Genomic DNA, 19,387 nt, shown 5'->3' with positions numbered 1-19,387 from the left:
GGTACCTCATGTACTATCTGCATTTAAAGAGTGTGCTCTTGGTTTTTGTTGTGTATAATTAAGAACTTGAATGTAGCTATTTTTATATTTAACTTTTAGGCCCCATATTCTGTGAAAAACCCAAGACTAAAATTATATGTTATTTATAAATGATTTTTTGTAGAAATTGCCTTAATTCCCTTCCAGATACCTTAATGAAAGAATATAATGATAGTGGGGATGATTATAATATATGATTACAATAAGATGTTAAACACCATCAGCTTCCCCAAAGAAATGAATTTATGTAAATGTTGACAACAAAATGCATCTCAAATCTAATTTTGACTCATTTGTGTGTGTGTTTGTTTCACTGTGGATGGTCCCCAAATCTTTACAGCAAAAATTTAGTTGGTGTTAATATTGAGCCCTAAGTATAATCCGTGAGGTCAGATGCTCACTGGCGTGAGTGTTCTAAAGGCATAAATGGTCTAATGGTGCCCTGTGATACAGGAGGAGCTCCCTGCTAGGATGTGTCATAGATCCGCCAGGTAGCTTATAGGGCCCAAGTTTTCTTTTAACTCCTCTGGTCCTTATAATATTTCTTCTTTTTTTTTTTAACTTTTAGTCTTTAATTTCCTTTTTTTTTTTTAAAGATTTTATTTTTTCCTTTTTCTCCCCGAAGCCCCCCAGTACATAGTTGTATATTCTTCATCGTGGGTCCTTCTAGTTGTGGCATGTGGGACGCTGCCTCAGTGTGGTTTGATGAGCAGTGCCATGTTCGTGCCCAGGATTCGAACCAACAAAACACTGGGCCACCTGCAGCGGAGCGCGCGAACTTAACCACTCGGCCACGGGGCCGGCCCCTTTAATTTCCTTTTAGGTGAATTATTTTGTAGGAGTCATATAATTAATTGGTTTTTTAACCAATGTGAGAATCAGTTTACTTCTTATTTATCAAAATAGCTGAGGTTACCACCTACTTTTCTTCTCTCTATTTTGCGTTATCCCTGCTCTTTCTCTCTTTCATCTGCTGTGTGGACAGAGTGCCTTGTCACACCTCTGCATGACCTGGCTGGTCACCTGAACGGCTGGTCAGGACTCCTGACGTCGCTCCATTGCCTTTGCCATCAACTGTTATGGAGAGTAGGAGCTAAACTTTTTCTCCCTTTACAAATAATTTACTGCTTTGTTTTGATTTCTGGCTGGTTGTTTGTGATGCCTTGTCCTTAAAATATAGAAATTTCACTGGTATCTGTGTGAATGTTTCTCTTTTATTAGTATTATTTTTGGATATTCAGTCTTTTTAGTTTCTATATTCATCTTTTTTAGCCTGTGAAATTTTTACAAAGTGTTCTGCTGTACTCTTACCTTGCTATGAGTTTATTCTCTACCCACTATATCTTTATGCTTTGTCCATTTGTCCTGTCCATGTATTAGATTTGTACTTTTTATTATCTCTTATTATGGCCTCTGTCTCCACATGAACTGAATAAGGTGCCTCCAAACACTGGCAGTGATCAGGACACTGACTAGAGTCTTGTCATCCTTAGCAGCTAATTGGTGTTCCAGCAGTGCTGATACATTGGCCTCAGAGCCTGCTTCTGCCGCTTCATAACACAGTTTGGTTTAGGGTATTGGCCATTTATTTCCCATCAGGAAAGGAGCCTCCACTCATACACACCCTTGCCAGATTTCTGTTTGAATTAGCTACAAGGGCAACCTAGGAACTTTTGGTTCTGCTTTCGAATGCTGCTGCTCTGTCTGCAGTCATGTAGTATGCATCCTCTCCTCTTATCCTCATCCTTCTAAATTTAGGACCGAGTGTGAGATTCTTCTAGAGGCTCCTTCATTTATTTCCCAATGACACTGCGTTTTCTCAGGAAAGGTAATCAAAGGATGGTGCCATAGTTGATTTCAATCCTGATGCCATCCATGTGCCTTGTTTCTAGTTTCCAGCTGTTTTATGAGGGTCTCACTCCTCCCCCTTTTGTGTTCATTTGTTGGTGGAAGGAAGGTGAGGTTAGGTAGCAATGTTTACATTGGGAACTTAACCACAGTGCATGACTTTTATTTTCTAAAAGTGTGTGTATATGTACATGCACACACATGCACACATACATGCACACATATATACATATACATGTCTGCATCTGTATATATCTAGAGAGAGGGAAAGGGAGGGAGAGAAAGAGTAAAGGGCAGTTTACTGATAAAGGAAGCCAGAGAAATGAGTAAGTGGCTCATTTGAACCTTTGCTTTGGCTGTTTGGCAGGCATAACACTCATTTTTCTCATTTGTTTCATCGTATTACTCTGAGCACAATGCTCAGGACACCCCTTTTCGGAGAAGTCACTAACTCTCAGATGCCATGTCAAGTCCCCTCTGTATCAGAGTAAGTGCAATAACACAGGGTTGGATTTTCAAATCAGAGTCTCAAGGATCAGAGATGTCACCCAGAATCAAGTGTTGCTCATCAGCTCCGGGGCGTAAGCAAGAGGTCCAGGACTGCCAGCCCCGCTCCCCAGGTTCTTTCTGGCTGCATTAAGATGTGCTCCGACCCCTGTGTAGCAGACACGGTCTCTAAGGGACATTCGCAGTCACATCGCTTACACAGAAGGAAGCTGGTTCAACCATGGGAGAGCTCTATCTTATACTCCGATAGCTACATGACTTATGTGATGTTTTTCTGAAGCCCTATCCTATAAATCCATAGATTCCAGGATTTGTTCACCAAAAGCCATCAAAACAGACCACGTACAATCTGCTAAAGGTATTCTAGTGCAGGACTCTGCTGCCAGCCTTAGCCAGGAGGTCTGTCATTAGCACGTTCCTAAGGAGATCTGACTGGATCTCCCTGTAGAGGAAGGGAAGGGATTCCAGGCCTGCTGGCACACATTTCCTTCCCATAAATGTATCAGCCTTGTCTACTTTGCTATGCGTCTGCTTCTGGCAGTCATCAGGTTCGACCGCATGATACGTCTAGTTCATTAGACTAGTAGTTAGAAGTGTGAGAGATCCCAAGTGAATTAATGTAGTTAATGCAGAATGATTGATCCTAGAAATGACCAATAATGCCAATAATACCAAGTAAAATATCTGTAGATATTTGATAAATATCTGCAGTTATAATTTGTGCTAAGTTATTTAAATGTAAGAACATAAGGATTATATTCTCCTATGCTGTGGGTTACAAAGCATTACAAAATTGCTTTCAACCACATGCTAACGACAGTGAAATCAACTATGTCTTAGTCGATTGGGGCTGCTCTAACAAAATACTGTAGACTGGGTGGCTTATAAACAACAAACATTTATTTCTCAATGTCCTGGAGGCTGGGAAATCCAAGACCAAGGAGCTGGCAGATTTGGGGTCTGATGTGGACCCCCTTCCTGGTTCGTAGACAGCTGTCGCCTTGCTGTTTCCTCACATGACAGAAAAGCGAAGGGAGCACTATTGGGTCTCTTTTATAAGAACACATAGTGTTAATGCAGGCGCCATTCTCATGACCTAATCACCTCCCAAAGACCCCACCTCCTATAGCATCACATTGGGGATTAGGTTTTAATATATGGATTTGGGGGGACGCAAACATTCAGTCTATAGCAGTTTATTTTTAATTAGCAGTCTTTCAATCTACTCTTTTGGCATTCACTTATTGATTTTGCCTATAGTGTCTTTTATATTAACTGTTTAAGTGTTGTACTTTATTTTATATCCGCTGCCAAGTAAAATATCTCTTCTCAGGTTTGTGAGATATACATGTTAGACTAAGGCAAAGCATGGAAGGTTGGTGTGTGTAGTGTACATACACTATTAGATAAATAGCTTCCTAGAGCTTTAAAGGGAGGTCATGGGGACATTGAGCTTTAGGGCAATCTTGGCCCTGCGGCCATCCCGATCGTCATTGCTTCTCCCTCCTTTATGTGCAGAGACAGTGGCGTCCAGGAGTGAGCTTCTGTGTGTGTTTCCTTTATCTCCCTAGGGAGGACGAGCATGCCCTCATCCAGCAGTACTGCCAGACGCTCGGAGGGGAGTCCCCGGTGAGCCAGCCCCAGAGTCCAGCTCAGATCCTGAAGTCCGTAGAAAGGGAAGAACGTGGAGAACTGGAGCGGATCATTGCCGACTTGGAGGAAGAGCAAAGGTGCGCTCGACCTGGGAGAAGATGTGTTATCCTGCGAAAGCTTCTAACGGGACATTCTTTCATTCTAACTTCAACATGGCCCTGACTCATGCTCTTTCAAGAGCCCTTGTCTAAGAAGTACAGTGGAGTCACAGTTTTAGAGGACGTTAGCGAGCCGGGCCGCGGGCCGCAGGTTACAGCTGCGTGTGGGGTGCAGCGATAATGTCTATTAGAACATTTGCCTAAAGCTACAGTTTCCTTCATGCTTGCTCATCTCATTATTCATAAATGTTTTTACCTAAGAGGAGATAAGCAGCATGAACTAAATTTGGAGCTCATAGACCATTTTGGAAAGAAGCTGATGTACGCACTCGTAACTCCAGTTTTTCCTTTTCTGCGTTAGAAATCTGCAGGTGGAATATGAACAGCTGAAGGAGCAGCACCTGAGAAGGGGGCTCCCTGTCGGTTCGCCGCCAGACTCGGTTGCATCTCCTCACCACACGGCTGAGGATTCAGAACTGATAGCAGAAGCGAAACTCCTGAGGCAGCACAAAGGGCGGCTGGAGGCGAGGATGCAGATCCTAGAGGAACACAATAAGCAGCTGGAATCTCAGCTCCACCGACTTCGACAGCTGCTGGAGCAGGTAGAGTGTGAAGAACTCACTGTCGTCCCTCCCCGCGCCGCCCATCCCGGTCCCATCTCCCAGGTGCTTGGTCCCGGTGTCAGTAAAGAGGTTCACCTTTAATTTCTCTCCTCCGTGGCTAATCGAGACTGGCTTAGGCATCCCTCTTCAAGTGTGAGCATTCACTCCTCACTGACACAAAAAAATGTGTTTGTGCAGCTTAAGATGGAGTTTCCCCTTCTTCTTTAGCACTGAGATCTCTCTCACCTCTGAATATACATCGGCATAACTTCTGTGTGGGAAACATCTGTGCCATTAAGGGACATCAGGTGAACTGAACTCGTCGTGCCAAAGCCTTTCTTCCAATGAGCTATTTTCAAGAAATGAAGTGACACATGTTTATTAATTCGCTACTGTTATTTCCTAACACTGGGCCATGTTTTATGGCAGTTGTTTGCAGACTTTGTTGACGATAAGAAATACAATTTACATTATGATGAATGCATACACGTATGATGGATACAAAATAATAGTTACCATCATAGAGGAATTATTTCTCTTATTTTCTATTTTGTTCTTTCCTCTCTCCCTCCTTCCCTCCCTCTCCCCCTCCCTCCCTCCCTCCTTCCCTCCCTTCCTTCCTTCCTTCCTTCGTTCCTTTCTCTGTTTCTCTCTTCCTCCCTCCTTCCCTTCCATTTTTCTTCTCCCTATCTTTCTTGCTTAGTGCTGGTCAGGACCTACCAAATCAATTTTATAACTCGTCACCAGGTAATAGCCTGCAATTTTGAAAAACACTGTTCTTTGGGATATGAAAAAGCATTAGACACATGTTCTGCCTTTTTGGTGCTTGCAGTCTTGTTAGGTATCATAACAAGATAGTATGATATATAACGAGATCGTATCATGTATAAAGACACAGCACACTAGAGAATTAAGTACTTGATTACATCTAGCAGTCGAAGGATAGGAGTCATGTCATGAAACTAGTAATGCAGACGCCTTTGCAGCAGGTGCGGAATCCCACCAAGTGGGCCTGGAACTTCTCTCCCTTGAAGAATCCTGACATCAACATTCGTGTTGTCTTTGGCCTTTCTCTCTGGCCTCTGCAGTGTGGGGACCCTAGGCAGTGAATAGGAATGCCTTTCCCCAGAAGTGATTTATTAAATCAAAGGCAGAAACAACTTTCTCTCCAGTCATTTTCTCAAGTCTTAGAAAACCGTCTTTTCACAGTTGCTCTCAGTATCTTTTAACTTGTCAGAATCATTCAAAACAAAGGAATGTCTGCATTCTACACAGCAGGCCCCAAATCACCCCTTACATTTTGACCGTATGCTTTTCTGTATGTCTGTCACTGGTTCAGAATTTGCGTGAGTGTGTTGGGGGAAGGCTTCCTTCAGAGCCTCCAAATTGTGCATCATTAGAAAATAACAGTTCACCGAGAGTGATCGGAGGCCTGGCTTTCTCCAAGTCCTTCAGAATGTTTGATTCTTGCCTCCATGCCAGTCACATGCCTGGGAAAAGCTACATTGTTAGTATTGTGAATGTGAAGTTTCTGAATGGTGGCTGTGTAAGAGATGAATTTTCTCTGGAAATCTCTTATCTCGAATATGAAGTGTTAGTGTTAACAAGCTAGGGCATGGATGGAGTCATTGTGGAAGGAAGCTGTGCTGGAAAGCTTTATTTGCCATAGCCTGTGGATGCTCTTCAGAGAGCTAAAGGCTCTCCTGCTCTCCCTCCCCCGCCCCCACTCTCTCCATCCCAGTAGACAGAGCTGCCTAATGGCTCATGTGCCTTCTGAATTGCACAGTAATGCCGTTAGAGAGCTGATATCTAAATGGCTCTGTATATCCCAGACTGCAGGGCTCTTATCTCCTCTTAATGATTTAGCACGAATGCCCGAAGTAGATGGAAAATTCAGCTCTGATAATAAAAACTGGCAGAACTACCAGACTTCAACTAATATAGATTTAATGGAAAAATCAGTATCAAAACACTGTAACTTCTGCATTCCCTCCACAGTGGACCACACTTTCTCATTTGACCATGTACTCGTCAGTGGATCCAGCACCAGTGGAAAGCTTTGTACGAGGGTGTGTTTACAAAGTCTTTGCCAGGTGTCAGATTCTGTTCTAATCGCTTTCCATATACTAAGTGATCACCAAAACCTCTGACACAGGCTCTCTTATTACCATCCCCAGTTTATAAAGAAAGAATCTGAGGCACAGAAGGTTACAAAATTTGCTCAGATTTATGCAGCTACTGAGTGGCAGAGTATGAATCCAAAATCGTGTTCTTCACCGCTCTCCAATATTGCCTTTCAATACTAATCTAAATTTAAAAATGAGCTGACTTTCAGATTGGATTAACTTACTGTATGAGAAGTAGTGTTAATTTTTTAAAGATGAATGAAGCGTTTCTAAATTCACTTGGTTGACATAAATATAAGAGAGAAAAATTGCGGGATGAAACTGACATTGATGAATAAAACTTGCAGTATAACCGCTGGGTTCTTCAAGGAGCCCAGACTGCAAGGGAGGAAGCACTTGATACTAAGATGAAGTTCCAGCTGGAACTGACGGGGATGTGTATTTGAAAATGCCCGAGGTCAGAGAACTCCCCATGATTAATTATCCATGGTGGGGGAGAGCACGTTAGAAATACAAATGTTTTCAACGGTTATTTGCATCTTTCCTCTGCTCTAACCTTTGAATGTGATTCCAGCCTGAATCTGATTCCCGAATCAACGGCGTCTCCCCCTGGGCTTCACCTCAGCAGTCTGCACTGAGCTACTCACTGGATCCCGACCCCGGCCCGCAGTTCCACCAAGCAGGTCGGTGTCCCCGACACCTGTTCCCTCACTCTGCTCTGGACTTTGCCACTTGTTTTTCGTTTTAAATAGCATTCTTACAGCATAAAGGAGTTTTGTAGTCTCTTTGGGCTCAGCTGAGTACAAAGCCATTTTAACAATACCAAAAAAGCAAACCTTTTAGAACAATAAGCTATAATATGCTTGCTTTTATAATTTTTTGAATTTTGGTGAAAGATGAAGAAAAGTGCTCTTTCCTTTTGGGATGAGTAATAGTTTAATTTTTTCTTTCCTGTTTGGAATGATTTTTTTTTTCATTTTAGTATATTTTCTATCTCTGAAATATCATATTTGTACATATTCAGAATATAATACTAAAGAATATTACACCAATCGTGGTTTTCTCTGCCCAGGTCTGGGAACTCAGTATTCGGCTTTCTCCATCCTGGTCCCTGTAGACATTGCCACCCCTCCCGCTCCCATCTGAGGCTGAGGTCCCACCCACCCTGTCGTTGGTCACAGAGGGGACCTGTCACTGCTGCTAGAAAAGACTGTCAACCGGGCATTCAGGAATGACATTTTGTTATTAATGAAATTTAAGTTCTACAGTGCTACTGAGGACCACATATTTTACCCGCATTAGTTTGTTTATGGGCTGTCTTTTGCACATTAATCAGAAGAAAACCTAAACTATTATTATTATTTTAATTTTTTTAAATAAGAGAGTTATTTTGCTATTGCTTATAGAATAAAAAATATCCAAATAAAAAGTATCTTGTACAGTGCCTCTAGTTTTGTAGCAGCATAAGCTACCCTGTGCTGAAGTCTCCAAAAAGGAAGAAGGAGGGAGAAAGAAATTGGCAGAATATTTTTCTCATATGAGGGAACACTTGGAATGTAAAATAATGGAATTCTAACTAATGACTTGAAATAATACGACTACATTATTTATTTTTCACGATGAGTTTTCCCTGGGCACATGGATTCTTTTTCCAGAAACATTTAGTACATTTTATTTATGTAATATTACCTATATTATTTATGTATATTACATATAAATTAATACAAAAATGGTTTTGATATTTTCCCCTAAAATCGTTGATCTTTAGAGACCAGTACTAGTATTTTCTCCTGAAGCTGGATCTTGGTGGAGGCTGGACATTAATTTCAGGATGTCTGTTCTTTTTCTCGCTGTCACAGCAGCAGAGGACCTGCTGGCCCCGCCTCATGACACCAGCACGGACCTCACAGAGGTCATGGAGCAGATCAACAGCACATTTCCATCTTGCTGCTGTGAGTATGAACGATCCTAACACCGTGGCTACGCTTTTCCCTTCCATTTCTTTTTTCCTGCGTGGGGCCCTTTGTTTTTTCTGGGAAGATAACAAAAACCGATATGAGAAACAGGATTGAATATTATTTGAAAATAAATCAAACATTCTGTGTGTCGACAAAGCAAACGCTCAGCCTAGATAGCACCACGGCGCTGGAGTCGTGACAGCGAAATGCTGCCTTTTGAGGTTTTTCTGGATTCCTCATGAGCGATAACACGGAGGCAAAGAAAACAAGTCTGTTGTTAAGAAATTATCCTGTTTAATGCAAGCAGTAGTAAGAAATGTGCATTACTTCAAAAAAGAGCTTTTAGTGGCCTGCCAAGCAAGGCGTGTAAGTAGCCTTTTCTAATGTAATTCCCTCTCTTTTCTTCAGACATTGTTCCCTGATGTCATCAGATTTAGGGGCAGAAAGGGATTATTTTCACGTTTTCTTCTGCTTTCTTTTTTCATAGAACATAATAGTCACTGTATCAACGCTGAACAATTTAAGGCATCACAGATTACGACCCTGTGAATTTTCCGTATGAATAACCAAGAGCCAGAAAATAACCCAATAAAAACAGTTCAAATCTCAGAGGAAATTGTATAATGATTCTTATTTATTGATTTTTTCCAAATGTCTCATCTTGAGCATCTCTCCACCTCGCAGTTTCTGCGAGCTCTCAACAAACACACTCCTGCTGTTTCACTCGGAAAGAGTTTGCTTGTGTGTGCAGACATACTGCTCAATTCCACGATCGTATTTTAAATAATCTTTTAAAGAAATCTGAATGTATTATTTATAATTTTTAAAGTGATTTCCCAAAAATTGATTTTTAAATCTAGGCAACCACTATACTAAGATTTTAGTATGTGTATGTATTATCATATATCAGATATATGTAGTGTATATATAAACAGTCTCTCATCTCACCCTTTTTCATCCTCTTCTCAGAAAACGCTACCCCAAATAAGGAAAAAGACCTTATTGGGAGAGTAGGTAAATAAGATATATTGACTGCTTTAAAAAAAAATACGCTTCAACTTATAGCACTCTACAGTTTACAAAATTCCATCGTTAGCAGGAAGTAGAAACAGCTATTTGAAATATAGTCTTTGAATTTTCAGAAGTATTTGCCTGAAGGACATATTACAGTTTCCACAAGCACATTATATTTGGGAATGTGTCATTTTCCAGGTTGTTATTTGTAATCCTACTTCTCAAAGTTTGCTGAATCATATTTACTGAATGTCAGTCCCCACACTCACCCAAGAAAGCATGTGCGCACGTGTATGCACATGCATGTGTACAGACACACTTGGTCATGTGCATGCACACACACACACGCGCGCACACTTTTTGGCCCTCTAGAGTCTCACAAAAGCTTAAGAGGGTCAGTTGAAGCCCATGTGGTGTCAGGTTTTTGCTTATCTTCTAGGCTCTGTAACAGCCATAATAGATGAGCAGATTAAATCTTTTATAATAATTATAATTCAGGGTTGAATTTTTTACAGATTTTGGTTCTGAGCTGTATGTTCCTTACTGACTACATAAAACCTCATCATACTCTTTACCATCTGGAATTTCAAAATTAAGTTTCTAAATGCAATTACTATTTAGTTCAGCTTAAATCCAAATACATTCGTCATTATTAGTTAAGAACAAATTCTGTAAATCAAAGCCTGTTCAGAAGTTTTTATTGAAGTGCCCTGTTAGGCGTGTGCATTTTAGAAGTCAGCTGGCAGTGAGTGCTAGGATGGGAAGTATGTTTAAATATATGCTTTATTGTGGATATAAAGTATATGATTTCCATAATAAAATTTTTATACTAAAAATTCATGATTTGTCTTTTTAAAAGTTTAATTTTCTAAAGCAGTTACTCTTAAATCTTTTCCACAATATATTATTATATCTGGATATTGTAAAACACTGATCTATGTCATTTTAGAAAAGAATATAAATAAAAATAAAGAATAATCATAATTATGGGCAAAAATGAATCTTAAGAAGTGAGCATATTCATCTCATTTTATGGCCTCAAGTATGAAATTCCCATTGGTTGGAATCTTAGTAGCTGTTAATAGATGTCATTGGTTCCTGAGAGGAGTATATGTGTCTTCATGATATTTATAACATGACAGGTTAGACTCCTGCTTTGCATTGGCGTCCTCTCCACCTGTGTCATTCTGTCTTGTGAGAGTGGGTTATGAAGCCCCAAGATTCCCTAATGGGATTCTGGCCCCATGTTCTCATAGTCTTAAGTTTGTACGTTCACAAATGTTTATCCGATTTACAATTTTCTGTGGATGAGCGTTACCAGTCGTGTTATTTTGGATAGTTCAGAATCCTTTGAAATTTAGATCTTCTTACTTTTGATTTCTGAAGTTCTGCTATTAGTTTGGGTTTAGTTTGCACTTCTTAGTATTTATATTCTGTGTTTTGCTTTGATAATATAAAAATCTCCGAGATAGGGACAGCTTTCCATAAAAATAAAGGCTTAATTGACTTATTTGTAAAATTGACACATATTTTTTTAAATTCTGCCTAAAGTTGTTAAACCTTTTAAAAATTGATACAGGATAGAAATGAGCACCTGACCTGACATGGACTTGGTGCCCAATACGTGTTTCTGAATTGAGTGAATAAATGAACGAATGAATGATTACCTTTTCCTACTGGGAAAGTTGAGTTGGTGAAGTTTCCCCAAATGGCACTCGGAAGGTTCTGGAGGCTTCATTTGCTTTGTTGCCCCGTTTAAGTTGCTCAGCTAGCAAACATTTTAGTAAGCCTTTGCATTCCCAAAGCTTACTGACCACCTTTGGAGGGTTTTTCTAAGCAAATCAGATTGGCAGCCTCCCAATGCCAAGCCAATCCATTGAGCCCCGTAACTAATGAGAACTTTAAAATTGCATGTCACCAGCATACAATGAATTGATCTGCATGTTAATCTTGGCTTTTGATCCTTTGTGGATTAAAAATTAGCATGGTCACAAGTGAATTTCCACTCCTGGCAATCTTGGAATTAAAACGAAACTGTATTCATAAATCCTAATTGCATGAATCGACTACTTAAACATGACTTTTTTTTTTTCCACTGTGTCTTTATACTGTTGTGCATAACACTTTAGAATTCCCCTGGCTTGGATTAATATCCCAGTTGGTGCTGATAGCATCCTTGAATTACGGCCTTTTAAAGTCTTCTTTTAATTATTTACATTGAGTTTCAGAGTGGAGAGGCAGGCATTTCCATCCCTTCCTGGCAAGGCGTTAATGAAGGGAATTTAATTGTTTCCTATTAACCAACGTACACACTAAAATTTCACTGAATGCTGTAACTGCTTTTTTTTAGTGTAAAATCTTTGGTCAGTTTATCATTTATATCATCCACATATATAGGATACTAGTAAGAAGTCAGTTAAGTCAGAATAAGTTTCCTGATAGACCAACAAAGGCTTTTAAAATTATTTTTTATCTGTAAGCAGACGTTCACTGTGAGTTGCCTGTGTTTGTTAAGCTTGAGTGACCTTCATTTAAAACTCAAACCCTCCTAAAATGCAATGGTTTCCTGATTTCTTTTCAAAATATGTTTGATTTGTTCTGAGGAATACCTATAGCTTTTTATTTGATAAAAAACTGTAGGGTTAAAAATGTAGATTTGAAGCACAGTGGGTTCCGTTTTTGTTTGTGTTTGGCTGTTTGTTACCCAGGAGAGAAGCGTAATTCTGCCCATGGTCTACTTGATACTGATGCGGCCAGGCTCTCCCTCTGGCGCAGCTCACCCAGCTGCCTGACAGATCCCGCTTTTTCTTCGTGATGTAACTTACATCTCTGGTAGGACTAGGCTCGTTTTCACCTGATTTTTCCCCCAAATACGACTGGGGCTTCCACTTTCCCTCCAGGCATCATAGGAAGGTCACCATTGTTGCTTGCTCTTTACTTCTCACAGAGTTACTGGTACCTTCTGTGTGATCACCGATGTCTTTTTATTTCTATTTTTACCCTCAGCACAGAAAAATGAGAGCTGGAAGGAGTATAGCATGCTAGATGATTAGGAGCAAATCGTATTTGACTCAGAACAGATGTTACCATCGTGGGGGGCTGGGCAGAGCTAACCCCCGGCCCCCGGTTGAGTATGAGATGACAATTGTGAGATTTTTGCAGGGAAAGGCAGAGATGAAAAAGCAGAGGCCTTAGAGAAGCTATTTGCTGGTGGCTGCCCTCACCAGGCCCATTCGATCAGCTCCACTGTCCATGCCCTCTGTAACCAGGAAGGAATGGAGCTGCTCAGATGCAAAGACGAATTAGACACCATATTCTAACTTCTCCAATGCTCTTAAATGGGCACCTCAAACTCACATTGTTAACCCAAGTGCCTAGAAAACTGCTGAGGCTTAGGCCAACCCTTTCTTTGATGCGAGCATCTCACCACCATCTTCCTAGCCTCTGGGGCAAGAGTGAACCAAGCGTAGCAGAAACTGAAGACCCTGCCCCTTCATTTCTCTAATGACCTCTTGGTCAGAATTCATTCTATTCAGCAAAATCTACAGAACTTGCTCTGTTCTGATACATAAACCAAATACATGGCATGATTTCAATAGGAAATTTTGAGATGTTTTGCAAAACTAAGTATTCACCGAATGCTTTAGTGTGTACTTAGTTGAGAGATCCAGTGTAAGGGAGGAAGACATATCCTCTACCCTCTGGGTATGAATTAAATTGACATGAGACAGAATAACAAGAGAGAATCAAACAAGAGCTTTATAGCCTGTATGCATCAGAGACACTCAGGAAAGCTGAGCAACTCACCAAAGTGGCAGAGTCTCTCATCTTAAATACCGTCTTCAGCTAAAGGCAAAGGAGGATGTTGGGGAGGGCGGGTGGTGGTGGTTTGGGACTATAAAGGGGAGGAAGGCAATTCACAGGGAAATGCACAAGCAAATGTTTGGTAAATAGAACTTTGGTAAGAGTCAGCTTCACAAGGATCCTCTCCATCCGCGAGATACCAGGAGTTATCTATGGTGATGGCCTGTCCTGGGGACAAGCCTTTCTCTTAAATTTCTTTTAGGCAGCTAGGGGGGAAGATCAAAGTGTCTTTCAGAACCTTTTGTTCTTAAAAATAATCAAGGCAAGGCAAAGAGACACTATTGGGGTGGCCAATTCTGGACCCCTACACCAGCATATGTTTTGCATATTTTGGTGGAATTTTTGTATCTTAAAGCACATAGAATATGACAAACTAACTAGGAAAACTAGCCCTTGTTAAAGCATTAAGTCAGAAAAAAAAAAATACCAACCAAAAACCTGTTTCTTATTTTCTTGTTAGCACCCATTTAACAGCTGGGAGTGGGACATTCCACACTTTTGTGTGCCCGAGGGGGTACAGCACAGAAACAGCACTGCCTTCAGTTGATTTCTTTTGTCTTCTCTTTCAGCAAATCTCCCCAGCAGACCCCAGGTAAGAGCTAATGAGCCGAGTGGCTTGGGTGTTGTTGATTACAACCTGGGGTAAGCAGATTAGCTACCATCAATTTTAGTGCTACTCTATTCCCTGTGTAAATAAGTAAATTTGCTTGACATTTCAATACTAGCCAATTCAGTACTAATAGTTTGTCAGTTTGACAAGGAGGAGCCCCTCCCAGGCCAGTTCTTCCAGAAGGCCAGAATGTCAAATGCTCGATCCTTTGCGTTCAAATGGCTTTTTAATGCCCCCTATGTCCTATGTGAAGTCGCCTTGGATAGACAAGTGGCTGACCAGTGTGCTCCCAGATATCTGCAGAAGGTAGCTAACACAGAACATTAACTTAAAAACAGCGACTAGAGCAGTTCACAAAGTGGTTTTGTTACACTGAAGGGGAAAAAGTTCTGATTTTTCATTTCAAATTTGCTGAGAGGGGCCAGCCCAGTGGCATACTGGTTAAGTTTACACACTCTGCTTCAGTGGCCCAGGGTTTGTGGGTTTGGATCCCACGTGCGGACCTACACACTGCTCGTCAAGCCAAGATGTGGTGGCATCCCATATACAAAGTAGAGGAAGATTGGCAACAGGCGTTAACTCAGGGACAATCTTCCTCAAGTGAAGAGAGGAAGATTAGCAACAGATGTTAACTCAGCGCCCGTCTTCCTTACCAAAAAAAAAAAAAAATTTTGCCAAGAACTGTTGGCAGCTATGACCTTATGCCCTTCAGTATTTTTCCTTATCAGGTACTCTTAGTAATAATATGCCACAAGACCACAGTAAATCTTTGGATTTACAGTAATCTTCTCTTTCATGAACTTGCTTATTAATCTTTTTGAACAGTGAACGTGCTGATTGTATTATTGTTTTCATGGCAAGGAGGGCTGGGGTCTTACGGAGAAGCACGGGAGTTTGTCTTCAGTAACCAGAGGGAAGATGAGGGATACGAAGTCGGTTAGTGGATGTGGTGTGAGAGCTCATGAAGCGGAAGCACCTCGTGCCATGGAGCAAAAGTCTTCTGATTGCTTCTCTTGTCCTCGCCAGTCAGAAGGCGTGGCTCCGGCAGAGAGAGTGGACTGAAGGAGGTGTCGGAGGTGTGAGGAGAGACTGAAGGATGTGTCGTGGCTGCTTGGAGACCAGGAGGGCAAATGGAGAGGGAAATGGAGCACAGCCACTCGGCAGCCTTAAAGGCCACCACTTCAGGTGCCTGCTCGTGCATTTAGCATGAGGCTGGTCTGAGGGCTCTGCTTTGCCCTCTGGCCACGTTCAAATTTGTGAGCACAGGCACCAGAGGAGGCCAAGTATTGCACTTAGCCACGTTGAAGTTGTGGTTTGGCCAAGAGAGTACAACAATTCAAGGGAGGAAGCAAAGGACTGATGATAATGATTGAATCCGGCACCTGAGCTTGGGAGGGAAAGAAGCGAGGATGCCGCAGGTGTAGGAGGATCAATGGATGATAGTACCAAAGGATGCATGAAGTTGGGGTTCTAGTGGAAGTAAACTGGAGAGGCAGAGGTGGTTGTCAGAAGCTGGATGATTGAAATTGAAATGTTTGGAGGGGTTGCAGGTATTGGTAACGGTCCATGTTTGGAACTTTGAGTGAGTGGCTGAGAAGGGTGGAGGACAGGTTCACTGGAGAGAAGAGCTCAGGGAACTGAGAGGCCAGAGTTTTGGAAGAATCATCTATGTGGGTATTGAAATCGCTAAGATTTAAAAATAGTTTTCAAGTGGGTGACGGTGAGCCATTTCTTCTGCAAAAAGTAAAGGAAACATGACCGAAGGGGTCAGCAGCTGACTGCATCATGGATGGTACAGTCTGATGGCATGAGATGCAATGCTGGGTGTTCTTAGGGAGGAGAGAGAGAAAAGACCCTGGAAAACACAGTGAGGGTCTAGGAAGGACTTATCCAGTATGTGAGGAGTGTGGGAGATAGAAAACAGTCACAGGTGAAAGGGCTATGGAGGAAGCGGTGTCTCCAGGAGAGATCCAGGTATTGATTAGAGCAAGCAAGTGAAGGACGCAGGCAGAGAAGAGTTGGAGGACATGGGTTTTAATGATGATGGACCCAACTGTTTGCCCTGCCTTTAAAAGGTTCATGCTGCTCCCCTGAGTGTGACCTGGATTTGTATCCTCTCTTACCTATGTACATTGGCCCTGAGCCTTTAACTGGCACCACTGCACACGTTTGGACTGTGATTCCTGTCTTGTGTTCCTCTTATCGGGACCCCAGCTTGGCACTGAAACCCTTGGAATCGTCAAGGGTACCCCTCTGCAGGAGACCTCCCACTGTCCCCCAGGGAGAGATGGGGTGCTTGCATCAGCCTGATTCACTCAGCTTTGGTACCTCCAGCAAGAAAAAGCCAAGGTGTCTCAATTTGAACTTGGTTTCCAGCCTGGGCAAGAGTAAAGGCTTCTAGACTTCCTCCATATCGGCTGCAGTGATAAAAAGCAGACAAGGTGACTTCAGGATGAGAGAGAAGGACCTCATCCCAGGCAGCAAAAGTCACAAGAGAGTAAAGGGTCCCCTTTGAACACAGCAGAATAGGGTTTGACTAGTTCTGAAAGGAGCCCCGTGTTTCCTGGAAGAGTTGACAGGTCTCTACTACCTGTAAGGTTTTATGTAAATATTGTTCTCACAGTGCTGGTTTCCATTCCCGCAGGCAATGTGAAGTATTCGTCTAGCCAACCAGCATTTCCTGACGTCCAGTATTGCCCTTTTCAGCAAATGCCAATTCCAAGTTCCATTTAATCAGAAGCTCCATGGCTCCTTGAAACATGCTGTTGAGCGCGGACTGTGTTCTACTGAAGGAGTAAAACACTGACTATCCAAAGAGAAAAGGATATTTTGTTTTTATAATAATCATATATTATTGTTTTCTTCTTCCCTTTCTATGCAACTGTAAATTAATGAACAGAGTGGTATTTGGGAATGGAAATACGTTTGTCTCTGATTTGTATACTGTATTCAGCCTGGGAAAGTGGGTGGGGGCTTTCTAATATGACACCTTCTTTTTAATAACCTTGACAAAAATTGCATATGAGTTAGAAGACAATTTTACATTCCTTCATCTTAACCTTGTACCATAACTTCATTTATTTCTTCAACTCTTATACTATTATGTTTTGGTTATTTATAATTCACCAGCCACATGACCAAATAGATATCCTGTAACTGTTTCTATGATTTGGCCAAATTAATCAGTTCATATATTTCAATCAAACACTATATGTATATGGATAAGGCTACAGTTCTATGTATACTGTTTAACTTTATTTGACATCATACATTTATTTCTTTAGCAACCACTTGGATAACCACAATAAAAATCCTGTGGGCCTAACTGCTGATGCTATTGGGATTTTTTTCCCTGCCTTTTATTTCCCTGCTCTATATAAGTAGGTCTTGATTTCTTTATTTATTTCATGTCCCAGTCTATATGATAGAGGGACTTAAAGAGCAGGATTATAATAATCTCAAAGATCATTTTACCAAAGGTTGCCCATTTAAGCATATTTTCATTTTGATGCAGAAACAAAACTTGGTATAGCATTTCCTAGTTCCAAGGTCGTGATTTTCATCATTCAGTACACGGCAGACCTTTCCTAATTGTGCTACCAGAACACATCTTTGTCTTTAATTCCCTTTGCAGAGAATTTTATTGTTGTTGATGTATATTCAAGCCATTTATAATTCTTGAAACTCCCAGTTATTTTCTTTCTGATAGCAAACACAAATTTAATGCATGTCTCATTTTAACTTTTGGGTAAATGAATACGTTTTATTACCCTGCATGGAATCAGTACATTTGGGAAGGATATTTATCAAAAGCTGACATCACCGCTTCTATAGAAGAATGAAATTAATGCTTAGATGGTGGTACCCCTGCCTTTACCTTTGAGTGCTTTCAATTAGATGTTTGGTTCAGCTTCTGATTTAACATTTAATTGATTCAGTTTAAACATGTTGTGTACTTACCAAATGTAGAGGAACCAAAAAAAAATAATAATGAAAATAATGTGTTTTGATTCAAGCATATGTGTGTTTGAAACATCAGGACATCTTAATTTTGGGTTCTCTTGAACTGAGATTTGCCAGAAGGAGGCTTCAAGTTAGAAACTACTATTCTTTTAGAAGGTTGGGTGGGTTGGGGGGTAAGGGTGTTTATTTGCAGCATAGATATTTTGAGAAGAAAATTGTTTTATATAAGAGGAAAGCCATGACCACCTTTCTACCTCAGATCCATCTTCGTCCATCGTGTTGGAAATAGCTTTATGCTGCTGCGTCTGCAAAATTGAGAGCTTTTATCAGGCCACATCATACCCAAGAAAAGCACCTATTTAAAGAAAAAGATTCCCTGAACTCTGAACTACAAGTTGTAGATTTGGTGTCTTACTTGTTCTTACTTTGAAAAGTTATGTATTAATTTTTTTCTGCCTGTAATTGTGCACAACATGTCCTCTATCTGCTATTAAGGAAAAGCTACGTAAAACACTACATTGTAACCTTCTAAGTAATAATAAATAAAAAGAAATATATTGCAGTAACAGCAAGGGGAAATAAGTATGTAGTTCTTTTGAAATATGTGGTGAAGAACTAATCATAAACTCTCCTCTAATCTGGTTACATGTTGTATTTTTCATGCTGAATAAAAGTAATTTTAACACAAGATGACTTTGATATTCTTCAGCTGTGTTCACTGATAGAATCTGAGCTTTGAATATACATTTATGAAAATAAAATATAAAGAGAGATTGTATCCTGATAAATCTACATATTTTCCTGCAATTTCTCTCATACCTATTAAGACATTCTCTCTCTTGCTGTCCTTGTCTCACTCTCTCTCTCTCTGTCCCTCTCTTCTCTCTTGTATATGTAATTCTCACTTTCCTTTACGGATAGAAGGCTTATTGATAGGGAAAAAATAATGTTGGATGTTAAAAACAGGTGCATGAAGTCTACTGAGGTTTTGTTTTCATAACTTAGGTGCTGTTACTATTTAGTTGATTACCCTTTCAAATCCAGTTTTAGCCTCATGCTCTTAAAAAATGTGCTTTTTATTTGTGCACTGGATTGTAACCACTCT

General features: G+C 40.8%; 1 protein-coding gene across 43 annotated transcripts in view; it reads left to right on the top strand.

The window, feature by feature from the left end:
• UTRN (utrophin) overlaps positions 1-18,970 on the top strand; it is a 478,290-nt gene extending 459,320 nt beyond the window's left edge. For 22 of the 43 annotated variants that reach the window (XM_070256224.1, XM_070256222.1, XM_070256221.1 and 19 more), the window contains 5 exons: positions 3,966-4,124; positions 4,507-4,747; positions 7,448-7,556; positions 8,733-8,825; positions 16,964-18,970. In XM_070256224.1, the coding sequence (XP_070112325.1) occupies positions 3,966-4,124; positions 4,507-4,747; positions 7,448-7,556; positions 8,733-8,825; positions 16,964-17,052 (691 nt within the window). In that variant the 3' untranslated portion in view covers positions 17,053-18,970. Of the gene's footprint in view, positions 1-3,965; positions 4,125-4,506; positions 4,748-7,447; positions 7,557-8,732; positions 8,826-9,318; positions 9,436-14,169; positions 14,302-16,963 lie in introns of those variants that run through there. The other 21 variants (XM_005608207.4, XM_023633045.2, XM_023633050.2 and 18 more) reach the window with 7 other exon arrangements.
• The last annotated feature ends 417 nt before the right edge of the window (positions 18,971-19,387 follow it).

Source organism: Equus caballus, chromosome 31 (assembly GCF_041296265.1).
Source record: "Equus caballus isolate H_3958 breed thoroughbred chromosome 31, TB-T2T, whole genome shotgun sequence".
Classification (NCBI taxonomy): Eukaryota; Metazoa; Chordata; class Mammalia; order Perissodactyla; family Equidae; genus Equus; species Equus caballus.
The sequence above is the reverse complement of the archived record's forward strand: the minus strand, read 5'-3'. Positions and strand labels throughout refer to the sequence as shown.